This window comes from Saccostrea cucullata, unplaced genomic scaffold (genome assembly GCF_032062105.1).
Source record: "Saccostrea cucullata isolate Sc308-1 unplaced genomic scaffold, CSIRO_AGI_Scuc_v1 ctg746, whole genome shotgun sequence".
NCBI lineage: Eukaryota > Metazoa > Mollusca > Bivalvia > Ostreida > Ostreidae > Saccostrea > Saccostrea cuccullata.
Genome location: NW_026938715.1, coordinates 322507 through 337166, shown reverse-complemented (window position 1 = coordinate 337166; position 14660 = coordinate 322507). Strand labels below are relative to the sequence as shown.

Genomic DNA, 14660 nt, shown 5'->3' with positions numbered 1-14660 from the left:
AAATCCTTATAATTTTATTTAAATAATACTGTAATATTTCTATGACGCGGATTTCTTCAATTCCTTTCTTGTGATTACCCTTCCTTTATGACATGCACAAAAACTGTAAGCAAAAAAATATAATAAGAACATTTCATGCTAAAAAGGAAACAGTTAATATTTTTACACACGTCAGTCCTTTTGTTAAATTCTCTCGCATCTGTACAGCGTATATAAACGTGATCGAAAAAGAGCTATACTAGTATATACTTTACCTATGTTTGTTTTCCCATTTTTGGATTTAATCAATGGGATATATTCCTTTTGAATGAAAAAAAGATACTCAGAATCATCAAAAGTCAAAAAGTTGAAAAAATTCATAAGAATTTATATTTGTCACTATGGTCACTTACGTTTTCTTTGCGAGTATCTGTTTTCTTTGCTGACATCGATTTACCGTTTACTGTCTGCAGACAAGACTTTTAAATGAAAATTAAAAAATACCAGAATTGTGATGCATGCATGCATATTATCGATCTCTCTATTTATACATTCAAAACGTAAATGCCGAACAACTCGATTAATTTACTTCCCTGAAGTGAATTCATTGAAAGACGACTGGACCAGAGTGAGATCGAAAGGTTAACAGCTACTATAAAGTTTGTTTGTTTGTTTAAATTTGATCAGTGGAGGGGGGGGGGGGCATTCTTTCTTTAAGTAAAATCGCTGCATGATTTTTATTCATACAATTTTATATTCACAAGTAAAAGTGAATGGGGCATCCGCTGGCAGCAGGCAAAACTTATTTTAGGCCTCTCCTCTCCCTATCGCTTCATCTTAATTAAAGCCTCTCTTCTAAAATCTTAATTGTTGCAATTTACAAAGAATGAAATCGAGAAACAACCACGCACACTCAGACAGTTATACACACGAAATAAATTTTTCGGGCATGTTATAATATTTTTTCTCTTTGTGAATTTTTTTCATGCCCCCCCCCCCTTTTTGTTGGGGGGGGGGGGGGTGGCAGAAAAGAAGCTAGAATGATTTTTACATAAATTAACATGAGAAGCTTTTAAAAAACTTTATATTTTCTTCAACAACACTCATCATATTCTGTTTAGAGAAGTGGACAAGCTTTCATCATTTTAGTCCAATTAAACGGTACATCTCTCTACCGGAATATATTAATTTGTACCGCTTTACTCTAATTTTTAGCGAACAAATTTTATTTCCGCTTTGAGAAAATGCCACGGTAGAGTTTGTTGACTGTGTCTGAATCTGCATACCATTTTATTTAGAAGATTCTGATACGGCAAAATGACAAACGGTAAGCTGAATTTATAATTATGTACAATAACTACCTCTTTCATTTAATTCAAGGAAAAACAACAAACAGAAAGGAGGAGAATTTAAGATAATCAAATGTAAAATATGAAATTGAAAGGAAATGAAAATAGATTAATATTTTGTAAGTGTAGTTTTATATCAATGACTTTATCTTAGTTTGCTATTTATTTTAGCATATTCGTTCGAGGGAATCATTGTGTTCAGTATGTTGGTCATCTGCACCTGTGCCTACATGAGAAGAGTTCCACGACTGAAAAAGTGGTTTTTATCAGAGAAAAAGGGGTTTCTTGGGGTGTTCTATAAAGGTAAATGAGAATAAAAAGTGTTCAAGATCAAACATTCTTTTTAATAAGGTTAAAAACTAAAATAAATATTTTAAGTCCCTTTGGAGCTTTATAATACCTGACTGGCCTTTAACAAGAGGAGGGGTGGTAGATAGAATGTTCTTTCAGTAAAATGACATTGTTTTACGGACCTGGTTTAGGGATGAAATTTGTTCCATGTATTGGCAATGTAGCAAAATAAAAAAAAGTTGATTACTCAAACCCAGTGCATTTAATTCAAACAATCCAGAGAAAATTATTTTAGCTGTGGTGAGGGCTTGTCCCAAAACATAGTTCGATTATTGTAACTAAAAGGGTGGAAGATTGCTTCATCAACAACAAATATGAAAAAGATCTTGATATCGTGTTTATTTCATTTTTAAAAAAGAATTGTTGATTTTAAAATAAATTTCTAATTGATTCTCTTTTCAGCGTCTGTGATTGGTACTAGACTTCATGTTCCTGTGGCTTTGACTTGCATATTAATGGCGTTCTACATTCTGTTTCTGAGGTGATAAGAATCAAACAAGTGAAGGAAAGTGACTGATGTATATATATTTAAAAAAAGAATGGTGTTCATTGTAGGGCTGCCACGGTTCAGACATTTTTCGGTTCGGTTCGGTTCAGAAAATAAATTCTCGGTTTTCGGTTTTTTCGGTTCGGTTTTCATTTTGAGAATTTAAATAAAACATCTTTATATATATCAAAGGATAATAAGGATTAAGGACATTGTAGAAAGTACTATTTTGCTGACACAAATTTCTATCCATTTTATTCAACAGAACAAGTTGTTAAATGTAACAAAAAATAACAAACTAATAAACTTCTTGTTTAAAATAAAATAAATATAGTTATTGACTAGAGTTATCTTGTTTCAAACAATTGAAACATTCAAAACGTGGTGTATTCCCACACTTGTGATTTGGTTTTCCTTCCACATGTGTATGCCATGTTTAAATGTCTTCGATGTTACTTGTATTTTCATTGGTTAAAGAACCCTTCATTGAAATAAACAACCAATCACAAAGCGTGTTGCAAGCAAATTAGTATTATATAAAAGATAAAAAAAAAAACCGAACCGAATTCCGGAAAACCTGACTCGAACCGAACCGAATGCCATTTCGGAGCGGTTAACCGAGTTTTCGGTTAACCGTGACAGCCCTAGTTCATTGACAACATGTGGGTACAATCATGACGTATGGTACAATGCATTTTTGCTGTGATAAAAGTATTGTGCTCTGTTTTGTAAAATTGTGATGTAATTTGACATTTACATATGAAATATGTGTATTCAGTAGGTGTAACATTTGCAAAACAAAATACAAGAATTGATAGAAACAATTAAAGAAATGGATTCTCAAAGTCAAGTGATAACTTTTAATAGAGATGGGTTGGGAAGCAACAGAGTAAGGGTCCAGAGGACTTATATATAATAAATGCAATATCATGTTTCAAAAATGTGATTTCTTTATCTTTTAAAATTTGTATTTTTTGTTAACAAAAGGTGTTAGTGATGCAGGCACAGTAAAAAAGAATGTATGTATTGAAAATACTATAGTGGGATTGAAAATACTGTGAAATGAAACACTGGGTGTTAAATCAAAAACATCAGTGAATAGACGATTTAGAAGGGATCTGAACTTTTTATTAATTATTTTTGTTTATCTGTACCTTTCAATGTTGTTATGATTTTGTACTGTACAGTGCATGTACCCATTTGTACCAGCTCATATCACACACTTTTTATGTATGCAGCAGAATTACAGTGAAAATAGTAGAATTCTGCTTATTAAATAGAGTAGAAGAAACATCACTATCAAACAGATGTTTTGTGGATAATATGTACTCAGTGTTACTGAATGTTTGCTGTCACACAGCAGGATCATTCTTTAACATATACATGTATATGAAATGTATATATTCTTAAGTTTTAAATATGTGTATTTATTATTCATGCTTTTTGATTGTCTGTAAAATATTAAATAAAAAGAAAAAAAATATTCTTTTTTATGTTCATCTTTGAAGAGAATAAGTTGGAAAAAACATTTTTGGTGCATATTGTACATGGAAATGATCAATTATATTTTTAAGAATTACTTTTTCACTATATTGGATGAATTTTTATTTCTCATAGTCAAAGTTGTTGAGAATCCTGTATAAATTTCACAATTAGTGGATGAATTATATTTTAAAGAATTTTTTATGGAAATTTAACTTTTCACACTTCTGTCTATGTTACACCATGAACATTTTTCTTAGTCCTATTCTCCATGTTCATCATGTAAACTCATTAAAGTTTGTGCTTCATAATCATGTATTGACATATACATGTGGGTTTTCATTTGTCAAGTTAAAATGTTCTTAATTGATTCATTTCAATGCAAGGGAGCGTCAAATGAAACCCAGGAGCAATATATATGTAGTGCACAGTATCAATGGGGAAATCTCTCTTTCCCGTATTTGATGTGAAAGTTTGTTTCTCAAATAATGAATTATTTTTTTTTTAAATAAAACCTACACAAATCTTGCATAATTTGTTTTGCTTAGTCAATATACAGTAAAATCTATTTATCTTGAGCTTGTTGGAATCAATAAAAACAAGATGTGTTTGTGAAACACTATGCACCTGGCGGCAGCAAAGTTTTAAAAAGCAGTTTTTAGCAAATAGGTCACAGTCATGGTCACACGATCATTGTCCTTGGTATCATTTGAAAGCACTGAATTAGTGGAGTATGCATACCAAATATGAAGTCTCTATCTCCTATGGTTCAAAAGTTATGGCGAAAGTTCGAAAAAGCTATTTTTAGCATGTAGGTCACAGTCAAGGTCGCAAGGTCATTGACCTTAATGTCAGTTGAGAATGCTTAATTAGTGGAGTAAACTATGCATACCAAATATGAAGTCTCTATCTCTCACGGTTCAAAAATTATGGCGAAGGTTAAAGTTGACAACAGAAAACAGACAGACAGGACAAAAACAATATACGCCCCGAATAAATTCAGGCGCATAAAAAGAGAGATCTGAGGTTGCAAGATAGCATGTGTTGAATACCTATTACATGTATAAGAATATGTGATTAGGACTTGGAAAATCTTCAAATTTGGTATTCAATGCAGGTACTGAGTAATCGGTGTTCAAGATACCAAAGATCAATTGTACAATGTACCTTGTATATTATATAAATTGATATAAATATGTACAATAAAACCTCATGATTTCAGACTCTGTGCAACCATGGAAAAATGATATGGATGATCCATAGATTAGAGATATTGAGGCTAAAGTGGTCCGTGTAACACAAAAAAAACCAACAAATTTTTAAAATGATTTAGTTATAGAATTTTTATTTTCAAAATCTTTACCGATTTCGTATATTGAAATTTAATATTTTAGGGCAAAAAGGTCCATGTAACACTCAACAATTCACTTCTACAATGATTTAGTGTTTTAGAATTTTAATACATAAACTAAATAAGATCAAATTCCTATATTTCAAAAACTCAAAATGATTTCGTACATTGTTTTTCTTCTAATTTAGAATTTTGAACTACTGTATTAAAATTCTAAAACTCCAAATTATTTTAAGATTTTATAAGTGTTACACAGACAAAAGATTTTAAATATCAAAAAAAACGAAAAAAGGTTCTGAACTTAAGATTGTTAAGCGTACACTTTCTGAACAAGCGATAGTTTTAAAACTCCAATGTTTAAAATACCAAAATGTTTTTGAATATTTAATGTAAAAATTTAAAAACCTTATATTTAAAAACGTGTTTGAAAATTTGAAAATTAAGATTTTTTTAAATTAAAATATCTAATTTCAAAACTAGTACATGTACATGTAACCGAAATCAGTTTGAATTTTTGAAATGTAGAAATTTGACCTAAATAAGTTACCTAAGAGTCTGACACATCTTTATCATATTTGGATATTTAACTTAAAAATTTAAAGACGTTAATGGTTATCTAACCAAGCTTTATGATAAACGTGATGATTTAATTTTAGAACTTTTCAATCTTCAACTTCCCTAAGTTGTGCAACAATGTACCCTTATCGACTGCATATGGGGCATACACTGTATATCTCTCAGTTGATTCCATACATAAGAGCATGTTCTACGCACGAACAATTTCTAAACGAGGTAGATGATTGACAGACAAATTGATGAAACAAGAATATCAGCAGTCTCGTTTGAAGTCATCGTTTCGTAAGTTTTATGCTCGATACAATTACTTTGTCAGCAAATACATCTTATACTAACTGTTAGTCACATTGAATTGCTTACAGATTTTCCGTTATTTCCCGATCATGACAAGGAGCACACGGCGTGTATGACAGGTCGGCAGGGAATGCTCCCTCCTCCATGGCACCTGATCTCGCCTCTGATGTTTTGCCGGAAGGTCCATGTTTGCTCTGCTTCAAAACTGTTTTGTTTAATGGACTTTTGATCTTGAATACTGTTCATTATCTCCATATATTCCACCTAATGTATTAGTATTTTATGACTCTAAGTCATTTTTAGATATCTAAATTGTTAATTATAAGTATTACGCGGACAATATAAGCTCTACCTTTACCAATCGTGCAAGGATGATGCATCTAGAGATGACCACTACCAGAATTGCTTCAGAGCTGGATATGAGCTAAATTTTATGATGAGCGCACACATAATGGTTTTGTAGAGGGTCCATTCCCATGGACAGTGAGCTTAACGTTCATGGATAGAGAGTATCCACATGTGAACATTATCAGTCACAGTTTGGATATTTTTCAGATAAACGACAAGACTAAAATAAACGTCTTGAAGCAGGGCATGCAAGGAAAAATAAGCCGAAATATTCCAAATTTGGTTGGGTAATAAGTCAAGGAAAATGCAAGATCTGCTTTGAATGTTGCTGGATTAGACTTTCTCTTCTAGAATAATAAACAACATATAAATCAGAGTTCAACATGAACTGTCGGGGTCATTATTTGTCTTTACACAAGAAATATCCTCCTGTTCATTGGATGATTTGCCAACAAATGTTACTTGTCCAAAGCCATTTTTTAACTCGTCTGACTCTGAACAAATAAAAAAAATTGTAGAAATTAATTTTCAAATATTAAGTAGTTAAAGATTATGCTTTCTGATAAAAATTTGCATGTATAATAAAGATATAAGCCTAACTGATACAATGGGTAGAAAAATTTAATTCCGAATTTGAGCGGTTATAACAATTTTGTTAAATTCTTTACAATCTAAAAGGTGAAAATAACAAACAGTAGTTGTGTTCGATTAAAAAAAATCTATACATAATACAAATATGTTAAGAGGGGATAAAACTTCCAAAGGTGGGAACAGGTGCAACATATTTTTCAGCAATTTTTAGATATAGAAAATATATTTAAAAGTATTTGCATGATCTTATTTTCAACGTCTTCAAATCTAACGTCTAACGAAACATATCATATACATGTAAGTACATATATAAAATCATGGTTCGAATTCACGCTTTTTTTTTCTAATCTTCTTGAACTCGAAACCTAATACTTTTTCCAAAGTTAATTTTTGTAGTTAAAACAGAATTAAATTTCGGTGGATAAAGCTTAATTTTTCAGTTAGATTAATTTGTTTTTCTTATTAAGAAATACAATGTTAAGTGATGGGTAATGAGACGATACAATGGCTTCAAATATTTTAAATCAGTACATTGGACAAAAACGTTCCTATACAAGCAGATTAAAATTTTGACAATACCATGTTCTAATGAATTTAAGTAATAATTATATTTAATTGATCTCAAATTCATTATGATCCATTCCAATTTAGTGCCGTGTGCATAGCAGCACAACGTAGTATAAATTCCATATATTTCGCTGCATAGCGCCAATTCCAAATAGTAAAGTAAGACTGTACGATAACATCTCGGTGAAAATAAAAAGGAATTTATAATTTTATGTCAACATAACGACAGAAACCACCATGTGTAAGTAAACCGAATTTTTTTTCATATGGATTTCAAATAAATTAAATGTTTATACATGTCATAACAAAATTTTAAAAAACCTTAATTGATAATTTATCAAAATAATCAAACTAAATTTTAAAAGAATGGAACATTTTTTGTTAAAAAAAAATGTATTCGTAAATTGGATTATTTTACATATCAATTTATAAAAGAAAATATTTTTTGAGTGTTTTACACATTTCAAAAGTTTAAAACTTGGTTGATTAAGTCAAATTAGTTACACTAAAGAGTCTGAGATAATAATTTCACTGATATGTTCTTTGGTTATTTGGAAAATATATTTATGAGAGGCGTTCGTTTAATTTTATCATCGGTAATCAGTATAGAAATTGACATGAAGGACAGGCACGTAGGATCGATTTTGAAAGTGGGGGGCCAGCCACAGAATTTTTTTTTACTTACCTGAAGAAGTTGACAAGCAAAAAAAAAAAAAAAAGAAAGAAAGAAAGAAAACCTCTCCGAAGTCGAATACTATAGTATCCTATTTCGGGGGGGGGGGGGGTGTAGAGGCAAACTTTTTTCACTACCAATTCCTTTCAATATCCATTTTTTAAAGCTTACAATACTACATTTCCTTCCTATTATACTTACCTTTAGTATAAAAGGGGGGTGGGGGGCAACCAGTCTTTAGACGAATATTTTCAATAGTAAAAGTATTGTTGGCAAAAAAAGTGGGGGGCCAGGCCCTCCAACCCCTGGCCCCCCGTGGCTACGTGCCTGAAGGAGTGCTCAAGTACTAGTAGTTGGCACTAACAAATCGGCAGTAAACAGTTGGTCGTCGTTTATGAAATTCCATAGTTCATTTTCAAATATTTTTAAACGAACTCTCACAGTCTCTATAAAAGTAAAGCAGTAAAATGGCACAAAGGCACGATGCTTTTTAACGTTTGAAGAGGCACTGTATTGACCTCCATGGTTTTTAAAAAAAGTAATATCTATGAAATACCTCCTGTGTTTCATTAGCAGGTGAAAAGTATGCTGACATAATAAGGTTGCTGATAATCCCATTATGGATTTTGGCGTCCTGCACAAGTGCAGTGAATTTTAATGAAGAATGGAAACATATTCTAAAGGAGTATGCTTATGTTTGTGGCAATGAAAGTATTTGTGATAAAAATCTTCTTTACGATACTACTCCGGTAGAATATTCAAATTCAAAAGCAAACCTTTCAATGACGTGTCTGAAGTGTAGCTGTGATGATTCATGCTCAAAAACTGGAAACTGTTGTTTGGACATCGCGTTCAGCTCGTGCGTGCAAACATCGCACGGTTCAGAGTGGCCCGATGAAATGTACCATATGAAAAATTATTGTCCCCCGGGCGCAGAGGAGGAACTTATCAGCAAATGCCAAATTACAAATACATATGAAAATATGCTTAAGAAAAATCCAGTTACTTCCAAATCAACCAAAATTACTTATAGTAATATTTATTGTGCCCGATGTAACAATGATTTTGATGTTTTACCTTGGATCGGTGATACTAAATGCATCGTCAAACTGAAGGATTTCACCTCTGAGGATGAATTGTGGAAATTCATTCTGGACGAGCATCTTTCCTTTCATTATATTCCTTCGATCGAAATTATGGCTGAGTTGATAGAACCTAAAAGATGCGATGCTTCTCTTATCAAGCGATGTAATGCCACGGGTGTGACACGTAATTATACTAGTATGTTTCATTACAATGTTGAAAAAGCCTGCGCCATTTTATATCAGCCGACGGGAGTTTTCCAGAACCCTTTTTGCCTATTGTGTAACATTCGAGATGAGACAATACCCCCACCGATATCTATGTGCAATACATCGGGAAGGATGGGCAATTTTGATGATGATTTACGGAAAACATGTCTCAATGAAAATTTGGATTTGTTGCGATATCCATATAAAAACAAGCACTGTGAAGAATGTAATTTGGTGAAAACAAAACTTGGAGATATTCAGATGTCCGACGCTGTAATATCAGTCAATATCTACAACAAACCAGTCCAAAAATCCTCGAAATCACCATACCAGTTTTATTTATCAGAAATAACAATAACTACAATTAATTATTCAAAAAATCCCACAATGAGTCAATTTCTACCAAAAATTAAATTTGGAATAATGGAAACTATTACAATTCCACTGGATAAGAAAGAATTCGGTTGGATTAAGCAGAAGAAATGGTGTCGTAAAGCAAAACAATACTTCTTTCCTGATAATCGAACTTTGAGTCAAATCATGCATGAACCTCCTTGTTCCTGTATCTCTAACTGTAGTAAAGAAAACAGTTGTTGTAAAGCTCAGGGAAGTATACTGAAGCAAATTAGGAAGTGGGGATGTGAGCCGACATCCTTTCCACGATCCTATGACATTCGACCAACTTCTTTTTTTATGATAAGTAGATGTCCTAATAAATACAAGAATGCTGTTATAAGGAATCTTTGTGAATCAGATAAGTACATTAATATGCTGAGTTTTGTTCCAGTGACAGAGATCCAAACACTTAAAACCTACAAAAATTATTTTTGCTTCTTTTGTTTTAATTCGAACACGAGTGATACAGAGCAGATTCAAACGATTCCATGGAAGATTAACCTTGAATGTCCAAACATCTACAACTTTAAACACGAAGTCAAGTTTGAGTCCATGATGCAAAAAAGTATGTCAAGAAACTGTTCTATAACAGTCCATCCATACCTGACTTTTTTACCACCAAAGTGCGAGTTTTCAGGAGTAGAAAAATTGTACTGTTCCCTTTGTGAACGATCTAGTAAAGCTGGTGAAAACTGCCCAGATGTCGATGATAGGAACCCCGATCTTCGTTCAATATTCTCGATATTAGAAAACGATGATAAATCAGATGATAAAAACCCCAGAAGCCAATGCTCATCTAATGAAATATTTGATAATTACAAGGTATGGTCATTTTTCTTGAAGCCAATGCTCATTTAATGAAATATCTGATAATTATAAGGTTTGGTCGTTCTTGTTGAAGCCAATGCTCATCTAATGAAATATTTGATAATCATAAGGTAAGGTTCTTCTTCTTATATATAAAATTTTGATGTTCAGACCATCTTTAAAATAATGTTTGCCTGTCCTCTGTCGACTCGAAGTAAAATTATTGGGTCGGTATGTGAGAAGATATTTTTTTTTCAACTAAATTCGCCATATTTGTTTAGAAATTAAGAGAAAAAGAGGAAAATTCGTGTCTTGGAATGTGAAAAAAAAGTTTTGAGTGGGGCAATTTTTTGTCAGTTACCTTACCAAAATATTGCCTTTCTACAAATATTTGCTGCAAGTCTGCAGCAAACATTGATGCAAACATTCATCAGACATTGTCTCAAGCTTGTAGCAAAGTAGCTAAAGAAGATATGACAGTCTATACAAAGCAATATTGTTTGTAGCAAGTTTGTGGCAAGTATGCAGCAAGCTTTCTGCAAACATTTTACCATGCAAATGAGGTTTGCGGCAAATCTGCATACAACTTCAATTCAAACATTTCAAAATTGCGAATACTGTGTTAACCCAGTACAATCTGATTTCATTGGCTGATTTGATTTGTTTACTGTTCTTGTGAATTTCCTGCGAACAATCAAACTATTTCCTGCGAACTTGCTGCTTACATTAGATTGGCTTGCATATTTCTTGCTATGTTCCTGCAAACATGTTTGGTTCCTGCGAATTTGCTGCAAGCTTGCAGCAATTGCTGCAATCGCAGCTAGCGGCAATCATCTGCGAACAAGAATATTTCTTACCACGAGCAATTTTGTTTGTTGCAAACTTGCGGCAGACATGTCAGTTTGGTAAGAGAATTAATTCGTTCTTTTAACGATGGCCTGGACAGAATTTCAGTTCCTAAAACATCTTAATCGTTGGACAAAACGCTGTTTATAATTTCTTAGTTGTCTTTATTTTTTTCAGGGACGTTGTCGCAAACTCCTCTGTTCCTCCGGAAAGCTGCTTGTAAATGGAGAATGTATTTATTTCTTCTCAACCTTTTCCTCTACAGCATACAATGTTGCATTTACTGCCACTTATAGCAGTAAAGTAGGTCCAAAGAAAATGGACATCGACTTATTAATCAAATCGATAACGACCTCTTTTACAGATCAAATGTTCAAAGATACCAATTTGTTTCTCACAGTCTTAGAATACCATTTTCGCTTTAACAAGGAATGTCAAAAGATCGTGACGTTTTCAGGGACACATCCACTAATATTGACCGTGTTCATGAAAATATACGTTCATAACATGTTTATAAAACAACAAGAAATTGTAGATCTAATTCTCATTGAAGACCGCCTTTATAAAGCCACTTTGAAAACAGGATCAATTGGAAACGTTTCTTTTGAATATTTTAGCGACGTAAAAGGGTGGTTTATGCAAAACGTAGAGAGGGTTTTACCTTTACATTCATACTGTAATAAGCGCTTTCAGGTAAAAAGAAGGAAAGTCGATGAAACTAGTCGAGATATTACAAAGCTTCTTCTCTGTCCACAAATATCACTTTCAGTAATGGAATTCACTTTTTCAAATGATGGACTTCAAATTTTCGTTCCAGTTTTGAGTAGAACATTCTATTATAATCAATTCTCTATTGCTGAGGACAACACAGTACGGATTTGTGCCAGTGATTACATGTCTAGTAATAGTCCTTCCCTTTCTCGTCAAACTTCTTTAAATTTGCTTCAAGTACTTACTATCATTTCAACAAGTATTTCTCTTGTCTCGCTTGTAATAACTTTCACCGTGTACGGCATTCTCAATAGTCTGCGGACTATACCTGGTCAAACTTTGATGTGTTTTGTATTTTCACTCTTTTTTGCACAACTATTTTCCCTTATTAAGGGCCTTTTCACTTATGATCATGTGGCTTGTGCAACTGTTGGTATTGTAACGTATTACTTTTGGCTTTCTACGTTTACTTGTGCAACCTCTTGCTGCATTCACATGTTCAGAGTCTTTGCTTCTGATGCCCAGTTCAACAATAAAAAACCTTGCAATCGTACCCTCCTAACTTACATCTTCTTCACATATTTGACTCCTCTGGTTTTTATCGTTGTCACTATTGGATATCATGCGAGTTTTTCATCTTCCTTCTTGACTGGTTTTGGGGGTATCGCTTGTTTCATTAACGGCGGGAGATACAAATTATTCATTTTTATCATTCCAATTTCAGTCTTTTGCTTTGTTAACTTCCTGTTGTTCTCGGTAACTTTTTTTAAAATTCACAGAACTCCTGAAATTGAAAATGGTCCCTCGCGAAATTACCTTTCCATTTATTTGAAGCTGTTTCTGCTCACAGGAATAACATGGGTCTTTCAGATAATTGATGGACTTTTTGAAATATCTCCGTTTTCTTACTTGGTATCTGTTCTTAATGGATCACAGGGGCTTTATGTTATGATTTCATTCGTTTTTAATGAAAGGGTCAAGCGTATGATTCAAGAAATGGTTGTACCCGATAAATTTAAACATAGAAAGTCCAATATAAGGAGCTCACGTTGTACTGGTGAAATACCCATGGAAACATCAGGTTTGGAGTCTTAGCTTCCTTCGGACAATTAAGCATAAATATAACCAAGGTTGAGCCAATTGTAAATGTTATACCTATTTTCGTTTACTTTCTGTTGTATAGAATTAAAGTACGTGTTGTCATGATTATAGTGACCTGTTTTGTGCTCATGTATTTCAACTATTTGTGATAATTTTATTTGTGGTTAACTAGGCCAAGATAGATCAATATGTTTACAAGGCATTGTAATACTAGTATTCTAGTACTTTATGATAGCTTTATGATAATCATACTGACTTTAAATTTTCAATCGTCAACTTCCCTTACTTATGCAGCAATATAAATTCATCACCTGTGTACGGAGTTTATATATCTCTCAGTTGATTCGATTCGATACACAAGAGTATGTTCTACGTATGAACTATTTCTAAAACGAGGTAACTTTTTGACAAACAAGTTGCTTAAGCAATATTGGCAGCAATCTCGTTAAAAATAATAATTTTGTTAGCTCTATGGCCGATATAATGACCTTGTCAACAAATACAATTTACCATTTAGTCAAATGGTGACTGACATTTTTCATACTTATTGTTAGGTCATTATATACATATTGAATTCACGAATTATCCCGTTATTTCTTGATCATGACAAGGGGCACAAGGCGGGTGTGCCCGGTCGGTAGAGGATGCTCACTCCTCCATGGTATTTGATCCCACCTCTGATTTTTTTTGGAGGTCTGAGTTTGCTCTGCTCCTATTTTGTTTTGTTTAGTGGACTTTTGAGCTTGAATACTGTTCGTTATCTCCATATATTTCAAATAGCGTCATACGTGTGGCGACCTTTCATTGCGGGTTCGAAGCCACTGTGTAAGGTGTGGAGACACTTCTTTCAGATGAGACGGCATAAACCAGATTAAGTTCAATGTCGCAGTAAGTGCTGACACGTAAAACATCCATCACTGTTCACCATGCCGAGTATAAAATTTGCAGTCATCCACAGGAAGTGCTAGCGTCTGAATATGAGTACAAAATCCTTTAAAGGAATATAACCAGAAAAAGCTATAAATAGACGTTTAATTTTTTATAATTCTGTTTAGTTTTAAACAAGTCCATTGTGAAGAATTATTATATGAATTTCTGCAAAATATATACTAGTAAATTCATCTTGCAGTTGTTGGTTACCTGCAAATATCTATAAATAAGGGTAAATAGTTTTAACCGACTGCACTTTTTTAAATGGTCTCATCTGAAGCACGTGTCTCATATCCCGCGGTGGGATTCGAAACTGCAACAGATGAGCCCTATTTGTAGTGACAAAAGACGCAAACACTCTACCACTGCGCTTCGGAGACAAAATTTTGCAACGGATACAGTGTCTTAAAAATATATTTCTATGTTTTAAGAGGTAAACTGAATTTCTAAGAAATTCCGATGACTAAAGAAAATCTATATTAAAAAATGATTCCTGTCTGGTTTCTGATTATTGGAAATATGATAAGTA

The 14660-nt window shown here is 33.0% G+C and overlaps 1 protein-coding gene across 2 annotated transcripts; it reads left to right on the top strand.

The window, feature by feature from the left end:
- The first annotated feature begins 1195 nt into the window (after positions 1 to 1195).
- Positions 1196 to 3700, top strand: LOC134251014 (protein kish-B-like). Of its 2 annotated transcripts, XR_009988651.1 has the most exons (4): positions 1196 to 1306; positions 1500 to 1631; positions 2082 to 2223; positions 2815 to 3700. XR_009988651.1 is itself a non-coding variant. In XM_062733376.1 (3 exons), exons 1-3 carry the CDS (start codon positions 1297 to 1299, stop codon positions 2162 to 2164), a joined length of 225 nt encoding a protein of 74 aa, XP_062589360.1. In that variant the 5' UTR covers positions 1196 to 1296; the 3' UTR covers positions 2165 to 2327. The 2 variants fall into 2 exon arrangements, 1 of the variants encoding a protein (XP_062589360.1); XM_062733376.1 differs by lacking the exon at positions 2815 to 3700 and having other exon boundaries at positions 2082 to 2327.
- Positions 3701 to 14660: the final 10960 nt, after the last annotated feature.

Excerpts from the sequence above, each read along its gene's own strand:
- LOC134251014 (XM_062733376.1), top strand. Across the intron at positions 1,632-2,081 it reads TCTTGGGGTGTTCTATAAAG|CGTCTGTGATTGGTACTAGA; the intron begins GTAAATGAGAAT and ends TTCTCTTTTCAG.